The sequence below is a fragment of the Trichosurus vulpecula genome, chromosome 3 (assembly GCF_011100635.1).
Source record: "Trichosurus vulpecula isolate mTriVul1 chromosome 3, mTriVul1.pri, whole genome shotgun sequence".
In the NCBI taxonomy this organism is placed as follows: Eukaryota; Metazoa; Chordata; class Mammalia; order Diprotodontia; family Phalangeridae; genus Trichosurus; species Trichosurus vulpecula.
The window spans coordinates 444,641,692-444,666,546 of record NC_050575.1 but is presented as its reverse complement, the minus strand read 5'-3'; the positions used below and the strand labels follow the sequence as shown (position 1 = coordinate 444,666,546).

At 45.9% G+C, this 24,855-nt stretch overlaps 1 protein-coding gene across 1 annotated transcript in view; it reads right to left on the bottom strand.

Annotated features, from left to right (window-relative positions):
• Positions 1-6,270: 6,270 nt before the first annotated feature.
• DNAH6 (dynein axonemal heavy chain 6) overlaps positions 6,271-24,855 on the bottom strand; it is a 251,551-nt gene continuing 232,966 nt past the window's right edge. Inside the window, exons 71-76 of the mRNA XM_036750156.1 lie at positions 24,410-24,537; positions 19,647-19,832; positions 18,706-18,778; positions 16,764-16,915; positions 13,347-13,569; positions 6,271-6,374 (exon numbers count right to left, since the gene is read on the bottom strand). Coding sequence (XP_036606051.1) covers positions 6,271-6,374; positions 13,347-13,569; positions 16,764-16,915; positions 18,706-18,778; positions 19,647-19,832; positions 24,410-24,537 — 866 coding nt within the window. The remainder of the gene's footprint in view (positions 6,375-13,346; positions 13,570-16,763; positions 16,916-18,705; positions 18,779-19,646; positions 19,833-24,409; positions 24,538-24,855) is intronic.

Sequence of the window (24,855 nt, the reverse complement as noted above, 5' to 3'; positions counted from 1 at the left end):
TGGTGTGGAGCCTGCCAGGGTTTGCTCTCTGCTGGCATAGCCCCCAAGAACCCAAGGTCATCTCTGAACCAGAGTGAGACATCAGAGACTGCTATAAATAAAGCTGCACTTTGCAAACCCTCAACCCCGGCCTCTTGCCACCCTCCTGTCCCCCTCCACCATCACTTCTATTAGCTATCTGGGTGCAGACTTCTCTCAGTTCCTAAAAGCAAAAACCAAGCAATGTCAACTGATATTCATTAAGCTCCTACTATGTGCTCAGTCCCATGCTAAGCAAAGAAAGGCAAAAGATAGTCCCTGTTCTCAAACAGCTTATAATCTTGAAATAACAGACTTAAAACATTTTCTCCTTGCATTTGGGTGGCTCAATGGATAGAATGCCAGTCCTGGAGTCAGGAGGACCTGAGCCTCAGACACTTCCTAGCTGTGTGACCCTGGGAAAGTCACTTCACCCTGTTCACCTCAGTTTCCTCATCTGTAAAAGGAGCTGGAGAAAGAAATGGCAAACCACTCCAGGATCCCTTCCAAGAAAACCCCAAATGGGGTCACGAAGGGTCAGACACAATTGAACAACAACTTGCCTTGCCTTATTAAGTCCGTTGCTCATTCCTTGGACCAGGAGTAACATTGGGTACTGTGCCCATCACCGCATAGGCTCAAATAAAACTTGTATGTAAAGTGCTTTGGAATTGCTGAGTGCTAGAAAGATGGGAGATCTGCCCAATGAAGAGCTTGACACCAGGCTCAGATAAGGTCACTGAGACCGAGGCCCTCGGTTTTGCAATAATATAACTAAGGCTGAGAGAGAGGTAAAGTGATTCTTCTGTGGACTCATTGTTTAGTCATTTCTGTCATGTTTTCTTGGCAGAGATACTGGAGTGGTTTGCCATCTCCTTCTCCAGCTCATTTTACAGATGAGGAAACTGAGGCAAACTGGGTTAAGTGACTTGCCCAGGGTCACCCAGATTTGAGCTCGGGTCCTCCTGACTCTATCCACTGAGCCACCCAGCTGACACACACTTGCAGGCAAACTATAAAGGACTCTGGAGGCTTTGAGTCAACCCTCTCATTTTCATCAAGTCAAGAAACATGAGGCACCTACTATGCGTGCTAAGTGCTGGGGATTGGAAGACAGGTAAAAGACAGTCCCTGCCCTCAAGGAGCTCAGAGTCTGATGGGGGAGACAAGCCTGGGTGTGGAAGGTTTATGCAGAGTACATGAAGGTGATGGGAACAGGGCAGGCGCTAGCAGCCAGCAGGTGGGGTTAAGGCTGAGAAAGGGATCCTGCCAAAGGGAGAGATTCCAGCTGGAAATCAAGGAAACAGAGCTGAGGGTGAGGGGGCGCATATTCCAGCCAGAGGTCAAGTGACTAGCCCAAGGGGACAGGGAAGCTGCAGCCTTTGTGACCATTTATCAAATGCAGGTCTTCTCACTCCAGAGTCCATGGTCTGTCCATTGGACCACACTGCCTCTCCTCTTCTCCCTCCTCATCCCAAATGTAATAGGCTAGTCCAGCGCTGTCAAATTCCAATGGTGTTCTCTCGACTTAGAAAACCACCTATTATCTATGATCTAACATATCTGTATTTAATTGGTTATTTCCCAATGGTTCAGGCTGTGTTCTGGAATGTTGTGGTTGAGTCAGCTCCATCCCTGCTGAAGACAGATCAGTTCACCCCCAAGAGCCTTGGTTTTCCCATCTGTGAAATGGTATTAATAAAGCACGCATTCCTCCTTTCCCAGTGTGGTGCCTTGCAAAGCTTAGAGCCGTCTGTGAGTTACTGTTGGTGTTTTGTCAGGGAAGCCTTGAGAGGGCAAGGCCAGGCCCCCTCCGTGGAGAAAGACGGTGCAGGGAGCCCTGGGCACTGGGAGGCTAGTCCTGCTGGTGCCGCCTATCACCGGTGTGCCTTTAGGCAAGTCACCCTCCCGCTGTGGTCTCACTATCCTCATCTGAAGAATGAGGTGGTTGGACTTCATGGCCTCTGAGATCCTTAGTAAGTATTTATGGACTGACTAGAGGCAGCTCAGTGGGTGGAGCACACAGCTAGTAGAGACTGAAGTTCAAATCCAGTCTCAGAGCTTACTTGCTGTGTGGCCCTGGGCAAGGCACTTAGCCCTGTTTGCTTCAGTTCTTTCTGTAGAATGGGATAATAAAAGTACCTATCTCACGGGGTGGTTGTGAGGACTAAATGAGGTAGTGTTTGTAAAGCATTTAGCACAGTGCCTGACACATAGCAGGCCCCACATAAATTCCTGTTCCCTTCCCCCCAGACTTTGATGGAAAGGTTCAGCTAGGTAGAGAGGAAGGGGAGGGCGTATTAGGTGGAGGGACCATTATTAATGGAGGTGAAGCACAAAGGCTGGAATGAGTATGGCACTGATGAGTGTGGTATGGACCTGAAGAGAGTAGTAACAAGAAATGCATTATAAAGAGATGTGCAAGCAGCCTAAAAGAATTTAGCTTTTTCTTGTAGGTAACTGGGAGGAAGATATTCTCAATTTTTCTAGCTGTTAGGATGATTTAACAATTACAGTTGATGGACCACCCCGCAACATGCAGTAGGCTGTGTGGGCAGCTCTGGAAGGTGTGATGGACCCTATTCTCTTGAGTCTCCTGGAGAAGGCTGAGTGACCACTTGGTGGAGATGTTGGAGAGGGAATCCTTAATTGGGCTTGGGTGAGATCAGTTGACCTCAGAGGCCCCTTCGTGGCTCTCAGACTCTGAGAGGGACCAGATGAGAATGGTGTTTGGGAAGATCATTTGGGGCACAGGATGGATGGACTGGAGAGAGGAGGCAGAACTTGAAGAGCCACTCTGTCTACCTTTCGGGGCTGTCCAGAGGATTGAATCCAGAGATTCTTAAGCTTTTTTGTGTCCTGGGCCCCTCAGGCCCAGTCTGTCAAACCCCATTGGACCCCTTTTCAGAATCATGCTTTTACATAATTGCAGGAAATCCTAAATTTCAGTTAGAGCTTAGTGAAAGTAAAGATATATTTTTTTTTACCATCCAAGCCAGGGGGAGGGTCGTCCATGGACCCAGGTAAAGATCCTTGCTTTAATCAATAATGTTGGGGGAGTGCTTTGTAAACTGCAAAGGTCAGCTGTCACTAATTTAGGTGTGAGATGAGAAGGTCTGGATTAGGGAATCGATGGACAAATCACAGATAGCTAGAAAGGAAAAATCAATAGGACTTAATGATTAATTGGGAGTTAGGGGTAAAGGAGGGTCAGAGATATTTTCAAGGCTTCAAGTGTGGGAGAACAGGAGTTCTCTGAAAAGAACCAGAGAAGCAGGTTTTCAGGGCAGGAGCAGGGGATCGGTGATTACTGGAGGTACAGGCTCCTGGGTCTAGAGTGGGAAGGGGCTTCACAGGGGATCTAGTTTAACCCCCTCATTTTATAGATGGGAAGACCAAGGACAATGGGGGATGCATTGCCTGAGATCACATGGGTGGAGTGTCACAGGCAGGATTCTCTGACTCAAGAGTCCTGCTCATTCCTCTGTACCAAAGGGGCCAGAGGGCAGTCTCAAGGCCACATGGCCTCAAGGCCACAGGTTCCGCACCCCTGGTTTAGTCCCATGAAAGCCAAGGAAATTGATTCCACAAAGAGGGGGTGGATTGTAGTTCTATAAACTAGTGGTGATGCAAATCAGCCTCCTCACTTGTTGGCTGTGGTTTCCTGGACCATATTAAGGTAGAATTGATTAGAAAGAACACCAGCTTGCTTTCCTAACCCAGGAGAAGTCTGGTTTTATTGGGAAGTTAGTGGGAAGCATCAAGTCTTGGGCTGGTGAGCATCTTTTAATTGACAGGTGCTGGCAGATGGGGAGTGCTGATGTCATACAGGTGAGGGAAGGTGAAGATGGGTCAGGCTGGTGCGTCTTTTTGAATTCCAAGGATTGAAAGTTCAGCCTGGTTCCCCCAGCCCTGCAAGCATCTAACAGAGGCTAGATAAAATTAGAAGTCTATGGCTAAACCCTCCCCTCCCCACCTTCGTTTTCAGTAGGTAGAGAGACCAGCTCTGGAGTCAGAGGAAGATCCTATCCGTGTGACCTTGGGCAAGTCACGTGAATATTCTGGGCCTCCCTTTCCTCATTAGTAAAATGAAGGGGATGCACCACGGCCTCTGAGGCATTTTCTTTGTGATGCTATGAACCTATGGTTAGGTGATTCTCCATACACCTTTCACAGGGTAAGTTACTTAGACCTCTGGGTTTGGGACCATTCAGTCAGGAAATGCTTGGGTTCATGTTGAGAGTTTGAGGAATCAGCCGTCACTGATACCACCAGCAATGCACAGGTTTGTTTCTCTGAGCTCTCTGGCCACCTGAAATATTCCCCTTGGTGGCTGAATGAATAGTTTTGATTTTTAAAAAAGGCTTCATCATTCTTCCTTACACCATTATGTCTTCCTGATTACTCCCCCACCCTGCCCCTTTACCCAGCCTTCCCATATGACAAAGGGGCACAATTAAGCCAAACAAACTGATGCAAAACACTCATTAGCTGTGTGACCCTGGGCAAGTCACTTCACTTCTGCCTGCCTCAGTTTCCACATCTGTAAAATGAGGATAACAATACTATCTAGCTCCAGGTTTGTTGCAAGGATCAAATGAGATAATAATTGTAAAGTACTTAGTATAGTGCCTGGCGCATAGTAGGTCTGCACAGCTCTCATTCCTATTATTGACACGTTGACTGAGTGTGAGAATGCATGCTTGGCCACACCCGCTATTGAGAGGAAGGGGCTGCTTTTCACCTTTACTCTTCCAGAATCAGGCCTGGGCATTTGCATCCATCCAAATTCTTGTTTTTTGAGTGTTATTTTCCTTCACGTGACTGTGGTCCCTGCAAACATTGTCTCTTGGTTCAGTTACTTTCCTCTGCATTAGTCACAGAGGCCTTCCCAAGTTCCCCTGAATTCATGGTACAGTAGAAGCCTCCTCATTCGGGAGCCTCGAGGACCTGGGCTTAAATCCCACCCCTGAGGGTTCCTATCTGGGCCATGCTGGGCAAGTCACTCAACTTTCCTCTTCTGTAAAATGAGTGACTTGACTGTGCCAGGACCAAGAGTGGAGGAGATCATTTTGGATGAAAATTTCATTAATGTAGCTTATGAAATCCCTCCCTACCTTACCCACAAAGGTGTACATATTAGGAGAGAGAGAGAGAGAGAGAGAGAGAGAGAGAGACAGACACAGAGAGAGAGAGACAGACACAGAGAGAGAGAGACAGAGAGAGAGAGACAGACACAGAGAGAGAGAAGAGAGGGAGAGACAGAGACAGAGAGACAGAGAGAGACAGAGACAGAGACAGAGACACTCCCCTCAGTCCTGGGCAGGAGCAACTCTACCAGAGTTGGGTAGTTTAGCCCAAGTCCCCAAAGCAGAGGGGATAGAGAAGGAAACCCAGAATGCCTGAAGCCTTCAAAGGGTCTGCTCTTTGTACCCTAAGCAAGGCATGCAGAGGCAGCTGCCAGGAGCCCTGCCAAGCACCAGAGGCTGTGGGCTGATGGGGAAGGGAGGTGGCCTTGGGGTTCTTGTCCTCAGAATGAGAGAAATGAATCCTAGAGGAGTTGTAGGCTCTTCCTGCCTCCTCCAACAGAATATTTTTCTGTGAGTTTAGCTCCTGAGATAAGCTGACTTGAAAGTCAGCCACACAGAATAGACTACCAGAGCTGGAGGTCATCCAATCCCACTCACTCATTTTACATATGAAGAAACTGAGACCCAGGGGGGTCCCAAGGAGCAGCAAGGCAGGTCTTCTACCCAGGGAGGTCTCCCGCCTCCCTCCTTCCTCTCCACCCCGATGCATCTCTTCACAAAGATGAATTTCTTTTCTGTTCCAAAACCATGTTTGTTTATTTTAAGCATCTTCTCTAAGAGAAGGAGCTGGACATATATGCAGCCCAAATAACTTTATGTTACAGAAACCTGTCTTCACCTTGGGCTTAGGGGAGGCTCACTCCCTGTTCCCCTCTTCCCGCTTTCCAGTGTCTGAAAAAGCATCAGGGGAAAAAGTCCTAGTATTATTGTAAAAAACCTGACAGGGAAGAAACTTACAGAATATTTTATTTTGAATTTGAAGAGAAGTAAAAATTGCAATTTCCCACCCTTTATCATGAAGTAAAGTCACCGACAATGCGCCGTGTCCAGCCGGAGCCAATGACCAGCCAGCACCATTGTGCCTTTGTCTACACTGGGCTCTTCTCAGAAAAATGTGTCTCTGCACTTCTCCTCGGACCATCTTGCTGCCATCCCATCGTCCTTACTCATTCAGCTGGCAAAGCAGAGCCGATCCCTTGGCTATCCAGTAGTCATTTGATTTCTGGGACGGTAAGAGGATCGTCACCACAAAATTGGTTGAATGGCCTAGTTAAAGAAATGAGCAGAAATCTGTTAAAGGGATTCTCCCATAGTGGGAAGATTAAGTATGAAATCTGAAAGCCTTATTCTCTGTGTGACTTTGGACAAGTCACTGTACCACTGTGGGTCCCAATTTCTCCATCCTTAAAAAGAGGCCACTGAGGTTACTTCTCTAGGCCTCAGTTTCTTCATGTGAAAATGAACAGCCTGGACCAGTTGACTTCTGTGGTCCTCAGCTCTGACATTTTATGATTCTAAGTATTCCTCAGGCCTAGGATTCAGGCAGAGGTTTTTCCTGAGTCTGGAGTACTTGACAGAGTCATGGAGCTGCGGGGCTGAGCTCAGACCATAGGCATAGTTACTGTGGTTAAGTGCTGGGGATACAAAAGATAGCTGCTGACCTAAAGGAGCTTAAAATCTAATGGAGATGACAAGATGCAAATATATACACAAAACTCTATGTGCCTTCTCCTCTCTGCTGACCTGAATTTATGCTGCCTTTCCTGTGACTTTCCTATTTTTCTTTGGAATTCATAGCAAAAACTCCAGGAACCCAGTGGTTTCTGGATCATAAAGGGAGAGAAAACAGTTCGTTTTCTGGGTAGGGCGCAGGCTAAAAGTGTTTGTTTTTTCCTTATGAGGTGTCAGTGAGGTGAAAGCTTCTCTTTCTTCATTTCTTACTGGGAGTAAAACTTGAACAATGAAAGAGGAAGCTGGCCCTTCCCCCCCTGCAGACTTTTGGCTCACTCATTCTCTGGGCTGGCAGACCCTGGAAGCCGTACATGCCAACAGGCCCTCCCTGGGCCCTGCAGGAAAGATGAATGATGGTCTGAAAAACCGTGACTGGCAGGAAAGAAAGACCCCATGTTTTCTTTGGCTTTACCATAATTCCTTTCAACTCTGTGGGGAGAGTGCTGCAGGTGGAGGCCAGAAGACCTGAATCCAGATTCTGCCTCAGCCACATCCTTAGCTGTGTGACTGTGGGAAGGTCACTTTCTCTTTTTAGACTCAGTTTCCTTGTCTGTAAAAGGGAGGCAATGATAGCACCAACTTCCCGAGGTTGTTGTGGTGCTCAAATGAGATCTTTGTAAAGCATTTGCCAACTAGAAAGCACTGTATAAATGCCAGCTATTATCGTAACTCGATAGATGTTTGCTGGATTTTTTGGGACGTTGTGTGCAGAGGGATGGTCTGTGTCAATGATTTTATCAGTAGGAGGAACTTCCAATATGGAAAGTCCTCTAGCCAGGCAGTTCATTATCTGTTCTACAGCTTATTGTCTAGAGAGTTGCCTGGGGCACTGAGATGTTAAGAGATTTCCCCAGGGTCACACAGCCAGTAAAAGTCAGAAGTGGCACTTGAACCCAGCTCTCTATCCATGCTCTTTTTGTATCAGAATAGGGATGTAATCTTTGATTTCACAGGTAAAAGACGCTTCTAGATGAGGAAGTTCCTTCTACCAATGCAGGTAGCATCTTCTCTGTCACTTCAAGTCTCAGAGAGTTGCCTGGTGGTACTGAGAACTCAAGTGACTTGACCAAGCCGGTATGTGCCAGAGTCTGACTTGAACCCCTTGGACTTCTTGACTCCCAGGCTGCCTCTCTAACCATTAGGACACACTGCCTTTCAAACACAGCCTTTCAAACACAGCTTTGTCTTAGTTGAAGTTGCTGTCTGTCAGTTTGGTTGATTTACTCTAGAAGCTGGTTTGATTCTTGTAATTGCATTGTTCTTGGTCATTTTACTAAAAAACAGATAAACTACAGATCTCGTTGGCTTTTCCTGATTTTTTTTTTACTCTTCTAAATTTCATCCCCCAAACTGGAAGCTGGCTAGCTCTTGTTGGAATTGTTGAGGTCCCAGGTACTGCCAATTTTAGTGTGATTCTAAGACTACAGGAAGACGGGTGCAGGATTTCTCAGCCCAGAGCTCAAATCCTACTAAGCACTTCCAGCCTGAGAGAGACTAGTGGCAGCAGTGGACTTTGAGGGTGCCTTAACTAGACTTAACTAGGTAGCAGAGTGGATAGAGCACCAGGCTTGGAGTCGGGAAGACCTGAGTTCACGTCCAGCCTGAGACACTTGCTAGCTGTGTGACTCTGGGCAAGTCACTTCACCCTGTTTGCCTCAGTTTCCTCATCTGTTAAATGAACTGGAGAAGAAGACGGCGACTCCATTATCTTTGTCAAGAAAACACCAAATGGGGTCATGAAGAGTTGGAAATGACTGGAAAACGACCAAGCAACAACTAGATTGCTTCTGACATCATTGAAATGCAACAGTGTTAAGGGTCCCCCCCAACTTGTGGTTGACAAGAGGTGAGGACGGAAACGCAGGAGAAACAGGTCCTTGGGATCTCCGGCGGTTCAGGTGATGCTTGAAGTTTAGTCGTGCAACAAGCTAGCTTCAGATTTCCCCAGTCCTGGCTCTCTGCCTCCACCTAGTGGAATTCGGAGGCTCTTGAACAGACAGCCCAAGGACCGAGGGACCGATTTCAAAGGACAGATTCAACCTCCTCATTTTAAAGATGACACACGGAAGTGCTGATGAGGGAAGTGACTCGCCCGAACTCCGTCAGCCAAATAGTGGAAGGGCTGGGCTAGAACAAACCCAAGAGTCCTGCCTGCTTGTGCATCCAGCATTCTTTCCATGACACCATACTGCCCTTTTTCGTTAGCCACCAGGGTAGGTAAATATTTAATGCAGTCCTAGGAGAGTCAATGGAGTCACTGAAAGTCTCTAGAAAAGAGTGAAGGAAACTGAAGCTAGGGCTTTTTATTGGTCTTGATCTGGACTTCATTAGTGTAGAGATTTCTGTATGAGGAAATTCCCTGTAGCACACAGTAGGTGCTTAATGAATGACTTGACTCCACTACCAATGCAGGTCATCCTTTCTCTCCACCTTGAAGTCTTAGAGGGTATCCTGGGGCACTGAGGGGTTCAGTGACCTAGCCAGTTGGTGTCATGGGTGGGACTTGAGCTCAGATCTTCCTCACTGAGACTCGTTATGTTGTCTGCCCCATGCTGCCTATCCAACCTAGGATGCTGGACCTTGCAGATGGGCTAAACGAAAAGCCAAATCCCATAAATTGCTTGTTGAATTCCGGGTATCACTTTTGAGACCTCTAGGATCAAAGACACCATGCTCAGGCTCAGGGGATCCACCTACAGCTAGTAGGCCTATAGGTTCATAGTCTGGCCTCACTCAGTTTAGAGCAAACAAGACAATGTTTTCTTCAATGGAACAGTTTTAATTTAGACATCCCTTGCTAGGCACTTGTAGTAGCAAGCACCCTAGAACACCCAGGATGGCCTGCTAGCACAGGTTCTTTAGTCTGCTTTTCTAGGAAAGCGGCTAAAAATCCTACTTTTAATTACATTTCCTAGTTCAGGGGAAAAGGTCATCACCCTGAACATCAGAGAAAATACAAGCTGAGAAATTAGACCAACAGACAGGGCTTTGACTTCCTGAATCAAAGCAATATTGCTCTACACTTTACATACACCACTGGATCGAGAGAGCCTTTATATCTGATCAGTGGGCGGGGAGGGGCTGAACATATGGCTACTCAGAGTCTTGACCAGGGAATCAGAAGATCCTCCTCATAAGCTAATCCCCAAAGCAAAATACCAACTCAGAGTATATATACACTTCTCAGAGCCAGAATGCATCACAGCCCTTGTGACTCAGCGCCTAATCAACTTAGTACCAAAAGGTTTGAGAGCCTTTCTATAAGCAAGCCTCCCCTAAGCAAGCTTCCCTTAATGGGCTCCACATGAGGCTTATTAATAGGCAGGGAAGATCTTCACATTCCATTAACATTACAGCACTCCAATCATGCATGCATATTGCCAAGTGTTGGTAGCTGCAGGGAGACACGGTGTGAGCAACAGGGCGTCATTACTACCTAGGAGACAAGGTGGCTGCTTCTTCTATAGGGTCATGATGGAAGCCTAGCTTTCTGAGTTCCTGTCTCCCCAGACTGGAAAGGGATAGGGGCTAGACCCTAATGTTTCATTGGCACAGGAAGCTCTCAGGTGGGGAAACTTCCTCCATCAATGCCAGCTGATATCTTCTCCTTGACTTATAATCTTAGCTGTCTAGAGCAGGAAGAGATTGGTGGCTTGGCTTGTCCAGGTAACCAAGGCAGTGCATATGTCAAATGAAGGACTTGAACCCACAGCCTCCTGGCTTTGAGGCCAATACTCTATCTACTTATCCATGTGCCTAAATGTGATGCAACCAGAAACTGACTATAAGTTTCTCAGCCTGAGTTCTTAAATATAATCTTTTAGCTTATGCATTAGGATAGAAGGGCCTGCCTCTCACAGACTGGGAAATAGGAGGTAAATACAAGTTTACTCTGGCATCTAGGCCTGATCCCCAGCCCTCCTACAGCTCTCTGGGACAGGCTGGGGGATTGTGGAGATGGCCAGCATGTGGCCCTAGAAGAAAGTGACCCAGACCTAATGGCCATGGGGATCTCTAGCATCCACTCCATTTGGGTGGTGTCAATGGCATGCGCAGTATTCAGGCTAAGAGAGGAAGAAACTGAATTTCTCTGGTAAAAGCACCAGGAGGCATTTGTATCACCCAAGTGGAGCTGTGGGGTGATTCTGCCATGGTGGACGAGCCTGGCCCTCTGTCATTCTGACAGCTTGCTTCCCTTCTTTGCAAACTCCAAATGCCAGTGTCTTGAGAGGTGGGCACCAGAGTCAAGCAAGCTACAGTTATGCCAACTTGTTGGGGAGAGCTAGAAATTTGGTAAGAGACAAATTCAGGAGCAGTGCTGATGTTAATTAAGTAGGGCTCAGCAAGACACTGCAGTGGAGAAAAGCTGACTCGGATGGTCAGTAAAGAATCAAAGGGTCACGGGGATGATTACCAAAGGAGACACAGGGCCAGTCTCCAAGAAAACCCAGGGGGCAGATGTCTCCTCACTGATGCTGAGACAGTCATAGTGTCAATGGTGGTGAGGATGATGGTGAATTGGCAAAGTGATCCCACAGTAGCTGATCACAGTAACCTAGGAATGTGTCACTCATGCCGTTGGGGATTTAGAAGCATATGGTGCTTTGAGGCAGGTAGGGCGGCATAGTGGATAGAGCGCTGGGCTTGGAGTCAGGAAACCATGAATTTGAATTCGGCCTCAGACACTCAGTAGCTGGGTGACCAGGGGCAAGTCACTTGTCCTTTCTCCTTCTTGGCTTTCCCATTTCTAAAATGGGGGTGATAATAACAGGACCCACATCCTAGAGATGTTATGCACCACTTTGGAAGCCTTAAAGGTTTATGTGAGTGTTGGCTCTTATACGTAGAAGCCAGGAGTGATCACAGTAGGGGTGAGAAACGCGTGTCTCACAAGACTAAGGTCATCGCGAGTTGCTTCGTGTCTATGTTAGGTGGAACACTCAGGGATCCTCCAAGCAGGTGCAATCTGACTGAATCCAGGGCTCTGCTTTCAGAATGACACCGGACACTGATGACAACACAGCAGAGACGTGTGGGCCCAGAGAATCGCTACAGTCACATGAGAAAGGCAGCATGGCCAGAGACGTCCAGGGAGGTCGAGTAAACTGGAGTCCAGCCCATTGGAAGGGGGGCATGGATAATTCCAAAGGCTCCATCTCAGTAAGCAAATGGAAGATCACGAAGTCTCAGATCCGTAAGCATCATAGATGAAGAAAAAGCAAAACTATCTCTTGCTCTCAAAGAGCACGCATTCTAATGGGAAGAATAAATACAAATTCATCTATAAATATCATCGAATTTATAGTGACCATTTGTTATTATGTTGTTGCCCTGCCTCAGTCAGTGGACACCAACATTACAACTGCAATCACACGAGCAGGAAAGCTTTATTTCTCTTTTTCAGCTTAGGTTGGGTTCCATATACCTGCCCGAAGATGGGAAGCAATGGTGTGCTAGAAAGGACAGCAGAGGCGGGGGCAGCCCTGACACTGTAGATGATGGATTTAGAGCTTGGAGGGGGGCCTTAATCATCATCAAGTCTGACCCCCTTATTTTATGAATTGGGAGACTGAGGCCCAGATAAGTGTCTAAGGTGACACAGGTAGAGAGGGCACCAATAGCAAGCTGTGCTATGTCACTATGTCTATAACGTGCTCTGGCAACGTCAGATTCTGGCCAATGTTAATAGCGGCTGGCTTATCTCACTGTTAATATGGTCCCAAGATTTGGACAATGTTCAGTCTTGGTAGAAAGCAGGGAATCTTGCCCTAAAATGCCATTACTGGTCCGGAAGTTTGCTTTGAGTAGCTGGGTGGGATACTGCGTTAAGTCCTGATCGTGGACCACCTGCCACATTGGGGACTTTAAGTATGGAGCCAGCTCCTGGGCCTTTCCTCCTGGGCTTCTGCCCATTCCTTACAACCTGGAGAGTTTTCATGGATCTCAGGACTTAGAGCTGGTGAAGGGTTAGAGAAGATCCGATCCAACCTTTCATTTAACAGACGAGGGAACTAAGACTTGCGTGAAGGTGTAAGGGCAGAAGGCGACAGTATTTGGATTTGAACCCAGGCCCTGTGTCTCCAAGTCCACTAGTTTTGCTGCTGTGTCGTTTTCCTGCTGGAAATCATGGAAGCCAGATAATAATGATGGTGATGATGCTGATGAGGACAGCATTTCTATAGTGCTTTAAGGGAATAAAGGGCTTTAAATATTATCCCGTTTGATATCATAACAACCCTGGCAGGTAAATGTGATTAGCCCCATTTTACATATGAGAATGCTGAGGCAAACAGAGGGTGGGTGACTTGCTCAGGGTCACACGGCTAAGAACTCAGGGCTTCCTGTCTTCAGGCCCAGCACTCAGTGCACCATGGAGCCACCTAGCATTAGACACTGGGATTACCCCATTATTCCAGAAATGGATGTTTTGGGGTACTCTGTGAGAAAGCTGTCTACACAATCACAACATTCAGGACACATTTGGCATTGAAATCACAACGTTCTCACCAGTGGTGGACAGCGTCCCGGCTCGGGCTGCAGTCTTGTAGAGGGGAGAGTGGTACAGTGAGGGGGTGGGCTCATAGTTCTGATGAGGCTCAAAATGCACCACGGGCAGCATGGGGTTCATCTGCCCGGGCAAAGCATCTTCTATGACCATGTTCTCATCATCCCAGCGGGAAGCGTCCATGAACATCCCATGCACCAGCACACCATCCTCGGGAGACGGCAGCTGAAAGGGAAGCATAGGCACAGAAACCCAACTGGTGCGTTTGTGGAGGCAGGACCACAAGCATTTATTAAGCACCTATTATGTCAGGCAGTCAACCAGCATTTATTAAGCACCTATTATGTCAGGTAGTCTACTAGCCTTTATTGAGCACTTACTAAGTGCCAGGCACTGGGCTAAGTGCTGGGGTTACAAAGAAACACAACAACAGCAGTGACAAAAACTCAGACACAACAAAGCAAAAAGTCCCTGAGCTCTCTAGGGCCTCACAGTCTAACAGGCCAGACACCGGGCAAAGTTCTGGGGATATAAATGCAGTGAACGAAGCAATTCCCACCCATAGGGAGTCTGGGTGAGACAACACATCTATGTCTGTCTATCTGTCTGTCTATCTATTTGGAGTCTGGGTGAGACAACGTGTCTCTGTCTGTCTGTCTGTCTATCTGGAGTCTGGGTGAGACAGCCCATCTCTGTCTGTCTGTCTATCTATCTGGAGTCTGGGTGAGACAATATGTCTCTGTCTGTATCTACTATTTATCTATCTATATCTATCTATCTATCTATCTATCTATCTATCTATCTATCTATCATCTGTTTCTCCACCCATCTGTCTATCTGGAATTTGGGTGCTACAACTTGTATATCTATATCTATCAATCATTTGTCTGTCTGTCTATATCTGGAGTTTGGGTAAGTCAACGTGTACACACATATGTACAGAGCATCTATTTATATGTAGGCATGCATGCATTTATATATAGAACAATAGGGAATGTATGTGTCTCTATGTATATGTGCATATGTGTGTGTAGACAGAATAAAGTGGGTAAATACAAAGTCACTAAATACAAGATAGTTTGGGAGGGAAGGCCCTAGCTGTTGCAGGTGTTTAGGACATTCTTCATGCATACAGTGGTGCCTGAGCTGTGTCCTTAAGACTGGGTCTTTATGAGGTCTTTACAAGAAGGGAGGGCATTCCAAGCATGGGTCACAGGCAGTGCAAAGGCCTGAATGTGGGAGATGGAGCACCCTGAGTGAGGAACAGAGAGAAGTCCAGTATGGCAGGATTGTAGTGTGTGCACATATGTATCTGTGTGCACATGCATGCACATGTGTACATGTGTCCATCCGTGCATGTGTGTATGCATATACTGCCCACATGTATGTGCATGCCTCTGTGTGTGCATGTGTGTGCACAGCTGTGTGTATGTGCACTGTGTGTAGGTGTGCATGTCTGTCTCTTTGTGTGTGCTGTGTGTGGATACCATCCCTTGAGCTGGAAAACTAGGCTGGGATCAGGCCGTGTGACCTCGAGGCAGGAGGGAATGGCCGAGGCTGGCCATGGAGGGGAACCGTGAGGTCAGATCTCTGTTCAAGGCAGCAGCGTGTGGGGTAGATTGAAGTGGGAGATGCTCAAGCCAGGAAGACCACGAGAAGGCTACTGAGCAAATCTGGGTGAGATCCAATAAAGGTCCAGACTGAGATGCTGGTGGAGAGAAGGGCGAGGGGGTGCAGGAGATCTCATGGAAGGAAAATCAGTGAGACTTGGCCGTTGACTGATTAAGTGGCATGTGAGAGAGTGAGGAGCCAAGGACAATACAGAGGTTGTGGACCTGGGAGGTTGGAAAGATGGCGGCGCCTTCACCAGCCATAGTCTGGAAGAGGAGAGTTTGGGGAAAGATAATGAGTTCAGTCTAACATGTTGGGTTAGAAACATGACTCTCTCTTTGTGAGCCTCAGTTTCCCCATCTGTGAAATGAGGAAGTTGAACTGAATGACCTCTAAGATGTCCTCCAACTCCAACGAACAATATCTGTGCATTGGAAGGAAGAAGGCCAGATGAGCATTTGTCTGGAGCTCTATTAAATAGGGACAGCTAGGAGGTGAAGCGGATAGAGCCCTGGGCCTGGGGTCAGGAAGACCCGAATTCAAATCCTGCCTCAGGGTTGTTCAGAGGATTAGATCAGATCAGTCTAAGTGCTTCGTGAACCTTAAAAGTGCTATACATGTGCTAAGTTATCATTAGTCCCTTCCTAGTCCAAGCTCCTTTTTTAAAAACACTAGCTTGTTTTTTTTTTCTTTTTTAAACTATCCCCCTTTTTTCCAACCCCAGATGTTTATTACTCCTCTCTCCTTATGAGTTCCTCAATCCAGGGTTATCAGGCTCTCTCTAGGAGGAGACACAGGGGTATTCCCTGTTTTTCTATAATCATTCACCTGCTGTATATATATCAATGCGTACACAATATAATGTGGTGTAGTGGTACTGTGTTATGAAATGAGTGTCTTGTTCCGCAAATTGAAAATAAAATAAATTATTTTTTAAAAAGAGCGCTGACTTGGGGCCAGGAAGACTTGAATTCAAGTCCTGCTTCTGACACATACTGGCTGTATGACCGTGGACAAGCCCCTTAAGTGCTCAGTGCCCCCAGACCACTCTCTAAGACTGTTAGTTGCAGAAGAAGGTACTGACTTACATTGGCAGAGGGAGTTTTTCACAGGAAGCTCCCCAGACTGAGGAGATCATAGGCTCAGTCCCCATACTTATCCCGATGTGGTAGATTTTATCTATATGTCCATATATACATATATGCACAGCTATTGGCTATCAATCTATGTATCATCTTCTATCTCTAGCATCTATTTATGTCTATTATTTAGAAATTAAGCTATTATCTTTCTCTCTAACACCTACCAATCTCTAATCTAGCTTCCATTTCTATCGTTTATCAATCTCTATCTTTCTATTGATCTATCTCCATTCATTCATCTCTCTCTCTGTCTCTGTCTCTCTCCTCCATCAACACAATAGTATACATAGGACTTTAACATGTGTCCAAGCCCTTCACACACATGTCATCCCAATAGCTTTATCTACCCCCACATCACAGAGGACAAAACTGAAGCTCAGAGAAAACAAGCCCAGTCTGCGGCAGAATTGGGAAGGGAGCCCCTTGTCTTCCAACTCTTCAGCGAGGCCTCTCTCCACTGTGCCACACTGCCCTCAGACTGAGGCAGAGAAGCCACAGGTGGAGCCGGGGACCTCACTGAGGGCTCAGGCATGTGTGCTACAACACAGATGCAGCCCCAGCACCGGTGTGAACCCACACAGTGTGCACAGTCTGACTCAGTCAGCACAAGTGGACTCAACACTATCTCTGGTCATCCAGGGCCCCCAGTACAACAGGGAACAGTACCTCCTTGTCCATGGGTAACTCCTGTCCGAACTGTATGGTTTTGGATGCTTCGATCACTAGGGCTTGGTCTCGGTAAACAGGGATAACGTTGTAGCAAAAATTAAGTTCATCTATGGGTAAATTGTATTTTCGAGCGTGGTTCTGCAGAGTTCCTATCGGAGAAAGGCATGGGTAAGTTGGCTCTTCGGCATTTTTACTTCCAGCCCACAATATTCTGGGGGTTGCCCCCTTGTCGGTGGACGGTGTGACTGGCTGGATACTTAGAATTCGCCATCGGTCACATATCTCCTCCAGCAGCTGGCCCCAAACCTGAGACTCCAACCACTTGTGTGGGATCCCTTTGAGTGAAAGCACTGTGGGCATCGAGTGGTCTTTTTGAAAATACCCAAATACACACGTATGTATAGGCACATGTATATATGATATATAAGATATATTTTTAGATGTGTATGTGATTATATATATGTGAATATGTCTCTATATACACACATATATATGTAATGTTACATATATATATACCTACTAACACCTTCATGCCTCATGAGAGGTAGTAGGGTAGGCATAGTGCATAGAGGACTGGCAATCTCAGATCCCAACAGACTTGGGTTCAAATCCTGCCTCTGACCCGTACTGAATGTGTGACCCTAGGCAGGGCATCCTCATTGCTCTATGGTAACCCTCTAATACAGGAATTCTTATCTTGGGGTCCATGAACTTGTTTTTTAGAAAATATTTTGATAATTCTCTTATCCCATGTATTTTCTTTTATGCGTTAAAAAACATAATTCTGAGAAAGGGTCCTCAGGCTTCATCAGACCAACAGAGTCCAGGACACAAAACAAGGCTAAGACCCCTGTTCTAAGGCCAAATTTTGTGACAAGCTGCATTATCAGGGAGTGAGGTCCCTATACCAGTGACATCACAAGCCCATCCCTATCCCTAATGACACACTACCCAGAATTAATTAATCAGAGATTAGCAAACCAGTCACTCATCTTCACTAGTATTGAGGAACGAGATTGGCCAGGCAGGCTTTATCAGGGTGATGGTTTAGGAGGTGGGATGGGAAGCAGTGGAGGAAGGCCCAGATGGAACCCAGTAATGATGTGATAGGTGGTGGTGGTGGACGGTGGTCTGTGGTTAGACAGCCATGGCGGCAGTACTGGGGGATAAATATTGAAAAGGAGGCATGTGCCCAGAAGAGGCAAGAAAAAAGGTGCTAAAGAAAATCCTCTTTTACAAAAAAGTCTGGCTTTCATTATCTGTTTAGTGGCTATTTCCTGCCCTTTGCCTGAGGACTCAGAATTGGGAAGGGTAGAGCCTGTTAAGTTGGAATACCACATAGAAAGTCCATGGTCCTGACCTTGGTGGGACAGACATGTTCACATGGGTTTTTTATCCCTGTTCTCGGTTTCTTTGTCCCTGATATACTAAAGACAGGACCAAGAACATTCTCTGGGCCAATAGCCAGATCAGGAGTGGAGGAGAATAATTTTTGCCCACGTTCGCTTTGACCTAGTTTAAAATTCTGGGTCTTGGATTATAATGAGAGATGCCTATCCAAAGTACAAAGTCCCAGAAAAAGGACTTTCTTGTTCTTCCCTAAGTTCTAGGTATCCTGAGGAGGGCCTGGATGTGGGAAGTTAAGGAAATTCTGCTATTTATGGACTTCTTTCTTCTCAGGTGAGTTAAGAAATGGAACCTAATGACATCATAACTGAATACTGAAATAGAAATTCCTAAGGAGTCTGCCATAGGTTGGCCCTTGTACTCTTCTGGTTACTGGAAAAAAACTTTTCTAAGCAAACATCTCACCTGTTCTCTGTGCTCCTTCCTAGCCAGCTAATGCAGGCTATATCCCAATGGACCATTCCCTCTCATAATTCTATGATTCTCTGTTGATTCTGGACCTACTGGAAAACTTTAGGAAAAGTACTAGTACCTGTTAGAAATCCTTGAGGAAAAAAGAAACCAGAGATCCAGAATGATTTGGGCTGTCCCCTTTTGAGCCACAGCTGGAAAGAGAAACAACGCAATAGAATTTTTTTTGACTGAAGGAGCCTATATTCTACCTAAATCAAGGTCACTAGTGCCTAGACTTTCTCTTCTCCCTCTTCCAGGATGTTCTTTAAACCAGCCCAGAGAATTGGTTACTAACCCAATAATTCTTTAAAATGGCCAAGGAGATACCATAATTCTTATTAACAATACATTCTAGTGTCTCCAAAACTTTAGAATCAGGAAGACTTTGCTTACCGCATTCTGGCCACCAGCTTTAACACACAGATAATCAACAGTTACAGTGTGAGTGGTTCAAGGTTGAAGCCAAGTGCCTAAAACTGTTTCTGAAAGTAATTTGAGCTTGGAATTCCTCATTTTTACTACAAGCCTGTTGTATATTGAACTTGCCCCCTTCCGCTGCTCCCACCAAGAGTTAGCTAGAATTGAAACAATCCCTGAGGATGCAGTCTATCCTTCCTTTTCTAACATTCTATTCAATATCCATCTTCCAGAGACAACCCTCAGGAACACCACCAGCTCAGCTCAGCTCTCGTTGGCTTAGTGAACTTTGATGATAGTTGCTTTTCAATAAACTATAGCTAATGAGAAGCACCATGCTGTAGAGGATAGAGTCAGACAAGCTCTGGGACCATGGGCAAAATCACTTAGCCTCCAAGTGTTGCCAGGCTGCTGTCTAAGGCTCTAAGTCACAAGTTATCAGCATGGGTGGGAGGCATTCCCATTCTGGAAATTCCCTACATAGAAACACAGATTCCTGCCCCCTGTCCCCCACCGCGCCTCACCCCCTCCCTGGGCTGACTAAGAGGCATCACTCCAGCCATACTGCTAGCTTAGCTAAACCAAAAGGACAGCTTTGCTCACGTCCACGAAAGATGTCCTCAGGACGAGATCTTTGACCCAGGATGATAACGGCTTTAGGGAAGGATATGCAGCGTTGGACCACAGTGCGGGGACCTGGTTGTTAAGGAAGCTATTGTACACTCTTTCCATTTCTTCAGACATGACAACAAAGCCGGCAATTGCTTTGTTGAGTGTTTCTAGGGAAGTCTGAAAGGAAAAACAAATGTTTACCTTCACGCTCTCATGAAATGCAAACAGTAAGTGAAAACTCCTCCAGCGGTAAGGCACAAGGGGAACTTCTTTCTGATGAACCCTGCATTTGGCAGTGTAAATTAAATCACAATCATGTGCCTACCCATCACCAGGGGCGAATGCCAGGGGAGTATCACTGAGGAAGTCCTGAGCAGCCAAGACGTAAGGTCGTGCCAGGAAGAACGTGTGAGGACACAAGGGTCAGGGTGAGGCCTGGGAGGTAGGAGAGAAGGACAAGTGGAGGCAGGGAGAGGTGGGGAAGGGGGAGAAAACAGGGAGATAGGAGGGGCCAAACTCAGCAACTGAAACCAGAGAATTCATAGATTTAGAGCTTAGAAATCACCTAGTTCAGGGGTTCTTAACCATTTTTTGTGTCATAGCCCTCTTGGGCAATCTGGTGAATCGTGGAGACTCTTCAGGATAATGTTGTTAAATACAGAAAATTCATTGTTATAAAGGAAATGAATTATATTGAAATATGGTTGTCAACACATTAAAAAGAATTTACAGGCTCCAGGTTAAGAACCCTGATCTAGCTGAATTTTGTAGATGAGAAAACTGAGTCATAGTTTAAGGGGCATGTTCAAAGTTACTAGGCAAGTCTGCGATTTGAACACAGAAGGGAGGAAGGAAACATGCATTTATTAAGTGCCTACTATGTGCCAGGCACCGTGCTAAGTACTTTATAAATGTTATCTCCTTTGGTCCTCACAACCCCTCTGGGAGGTGCGTGCTACTATTATCCCCATCTTAAACTTGAGGAAACTAAGGCAGGCAGAGGTTAAGTGTCTTGCCCAGGGTCACATTAGCTGTGTCTGAGCCTGGATTTGAACTCAAGTCTTCTGGACTCCAGGTCCAGTGCTCTAACCACTGAGCTGCCAGGGCTTCTGATTCCAAATCCAGCGCTCTTGCGCCTTGTTGACACCTCAGCTGTCACTGGCCACCAATGACACCTCTCTCTGTGTTAATCTTGCACTTTTTTCAGGCTGTGGGTATGGAAAGTCCCACATCAGAAGTGGAGACCCTCAGGCAAGACACATCTTCCATGATGTCTTTGGAGCCTTTGTCCTCAGGAAATCTCTCTGAAGGCTGAAGCGTGATAAAGTGAGAGGCAGACGTGGGAGCCTCATGGCGACATGCCTCTCAGATCTGTAGGGAGCAGACCTTCCAAAGCCTGTAGTCTGGTTGTTTGAGTGGTCGGGGTAAGATACAACACAGGGGTGTACTGGGAAATGTTTCGCAGCCAGCTCTCCAAAAAGCACCACTTTCAAGGTCAGTCTATATTAGTAATATTTTCCCATCATTTTCTTAAGTCTAGAAGTCAACAAAATAATAAAGTCAAGCCCTGATGGGTAGCATTTGTTAGTTTCTGAAGTCCAAATACCCTCACTGCACATTTAACTAAGGCTGTGGTACGCCCCTGTTGTGGGTAAGCCTGTCATTGGAAAGTGTAGCAGTAAGTCCTGGGGACAAAATTCGGGCTGTGAATATGGAGGATGAAATATGGTACATCTTTAGAATGGCAATCTTAGAGACTGCAGTCAGAGCCAGGCTCTAGGTCAGTAGGCCACAGGCTGCTATGCAACGCCCACAGGGACTGGCAGAGGGCAGCAGAACCTGCCACAAAGTGGCCGAAGATCCTCTGGGGTGCCGAATGTCAACCTTCTGCAGCAAGAGCTGTTGCCGGGTATGTGGTAGGAAAAATACAAGATGAGTTTCAGTGGCTATTGAGATCCTCTGATAAATCAGACCCAGCACCTCCTTGATGAGTACTCCCTCCAGCGGTTCAGATCACCACCTGTCCTCTGGCAGATGTTCTTTGGCACCATTTTCTGGTGGCCCCCAAGCCAAGGAGTTTGGCAATGAGGGTCCACAGTCGGAGGAGGCACAGTTTCAATGTATCTCTATAGTCCCCTACCATCACTCACCCTCCATAGGTTACTACTTCCATAGGTTCCTCAATGGATTCTACAATGGATTCAACCCAACACGCTTTTAATGAGCTTCTATTCTGTGCAGGGCACCATGCAGGGTGCTAGAAACTTACGTTACCTCAGTCTTTGTACTCAAGGAGATTGTGGTCTAGTAAGGGAGACAAGATATGTACACAAATAACCGATATAAATTGGACAATAAGTGTAAAGGAAAAGTCCACATAAATAAAGTGCTATGAGAGACTGGAGGAGGGAAGATCCGCTTCCAGCTCCTGAGATACATACTTGTTTCCCATTAGAATATTAACTCCTTGAAGGCAGGGATGGTTTCATTCTTTTTTTTTTTTTGGTATCTCCAACAGCTAGCACATAGTAGGTGCTTAATAAGTGCTTATTGATTGGAAAGGGTAGGACTTTAGCTGAGCCTTGAAGGGAAAGATTTTTTTTGGAGGGGGGAAGGCAGGGCAATTGGGGTTAAGTGACTTGCCCAAAGTCACACAGTTGGTAAGTATATCAAATGTCTGAGGCTGGATTTGAACTCAGGTCCTCCTGACTCCAGGACCGGTGTTCTACTCACTGCACCACCTAGCTGCCCCTAAGGGAAGGATTTTAATAAGCAGAAGTGAGAAAAGAGAGAATTCATTTTATATAGGGAGAATGGCATGAATACAAGCCATGAATACGGGCCAATGCCCCTCCCTCTTGTCTTGCTTTCTAGATCAGGAAAAAATAGAGCTTAGCAGCCAGGACAGTGGAGTAGCTCTATTCAGTGGGAACCTTAGCTTTGCTCCTGACTTCTTTGGAAGGTGGAGGGAATCAAGCAGAAGCTGGTGGCTATTAGGTCTTGCCCTCTGAGGGCTTTTATTTCAGGTTTCAAAGGAACTCATTATTCTGAGGGGCCTTCGTTATTCCAAAAGATAAAAGAAAAAATGCACATAAGTCATAAGCATGCATGGGTACCTTTGTAGAACTCAAACTCATTTTCTTCGATGTTCTCCAGGAAGATAGTGACCCCTTACATAGCCATATCAACTATGGCCCAGTCATACCCTTAGTGAAACATCAGCAGCCCAAATGCCTTCTTTGTTCCTCCTCAGATCAATGAAGAGTTCTGACCAACCTGGCTCGCCTTTGTGGTTGCTTGTGATTATCCCAGGGATCATAGGATGATGACCTTCTTTAGAAGGTCTGAGTTCAGCTTCTATGAGAATTCTGTGCAACTTCAGAATTACAGTTTTCTCTTCCTTCCTTCCTTCTTCCTTTCTCTTTCTTTCTTTCTTTCTTTCTTTCTTTCTTTCTTTCTTTCTTTCTTTCTTTCTTTCTTTCTTCCTTCCTTCCTTCCTTCCTTCCTTTCTTTCCTTTCTTTGTCCATCCACCTACTGAGTTGTGCTCCCTTTCATCTCTCCTATACCTTTTTCTTCCTAGATTACTTCCTGAATGATTTTTTTTTAAAAATTCATGCAGAGGTCAAGTTTTAGAGATACTGAATCTGAACCATACTGGAAGACAGAGCTATCCCATAGGCAGCTGGGAAGACAGAAATGGACCTTGGGAGAAGGGTTGAGGCTGGAGACATACAATCCAAGTTAAGTATTCAGGTTTCTCTCAATTTGTTGATTATGTCTAATAAATGCTTAGTAACTCTGGGTGACTCCCATTCACACAGCCTGAACACTTAGTAACTGCTCACTCATTCATCATATCCGATGTCTTCTTTCATGCTTATTTGACATCTTGCCAGGCTCCTCCTCTGATTGTATAACCTCACTGTCAGCCTTGTCTATGCTCATTGTTCTTTTTTTTTGACCATCTGCTTGTTGTTTCTGTCCAACTTCATCTCTGATTATTCAATGCCCTTTTATTTATATCCATTTCTAAAGTACAAATCCCCAGAGGATGTCAGAAGCTTTGTGTAACATCTCAAAATCACTCCTGGAGGACCAAGAATAAAAATTCCAGATCACTAAGAAGCTCTCATGAGCAAGGGGTCTTGCCCATGCTCCCAGTTTCAGGTAAGATTTTGTAAACTGGGAAATCATAACGAATTTCAGTGCTAGTGGCCAAAGAGCATACTGAAATCTTCAAATGGTTCTGTAATCTCATTGATTCCCAAAGTCCCTTCAAGGATGCTCTAGAGGTCATCAAGGGAAAATCCCTATAGAATAGAGGATGAAGTTGAGGTCTAGAGAAGTTATGGGCTTGCCCATATTCACACTGGTGTGTAGCTAAGCTCCGTTTTGATCCAGGGTCTCTAGATTTGAAGCTCAGTGCTGTTTTCAACACTCCATAAAGAGGTCAAGTTTTAGACGTACTGAGTCTGAATTATGCTGGAAGACAGAGATACCCCTGGGAAGGCGGAAATGGACCTTGGGAGAAAGGTTGAGGCTGGAGGCAGAAGATCCAATGAGATAACATATGTACAGCCCTTTACAAAACTGTAAAGCACTTTATAAATGCTGGCCTTGTAGATGTGGGACTCGTTAGCGTAAACATGATACCGGAAGCACAAAAGTCTAGAATTCTAAAAACTACCATATTGCTATAAATATCATTATCAACCATTGGCATTCGATAAAAATGAAGTGACAGCTGTCATACGTGGATTAACCCCAGAAGACCATTAAATCTGTCCACTTCTTGTCCGAGGACGGTCGTTAAGGAGTTGGGACGTCCTTGCGCATCCTTGACAAAGAGGCTTTCCGAAGCTCCTTCCATCTCCAGTTTTGCTGAAACACACAAAATAAATTATTGCTAACCTTCCCGATAGATTTTCGTCTAACACAATACTTGAAGCCCGCTTTGCAGAAATGTTGGCAATCAGCACAGTATTTGGAATGCTTCAAACAAATGTTTCCTTGATTTGGGTCAGACACATGGTACCCAAAGGTACATAAAACAGAATTTTTACTGAAACCCTGTAGAATGTAAGCTCCTAGAGGATGGGGATGTTTTTTTTTATTCCAAGTACCTAGTACAGTGCCTAGGACATAGCATTTGCTTAAAGAATGCGCGCTGAATCAAACTGAACCAAAAACTGGTCTTGT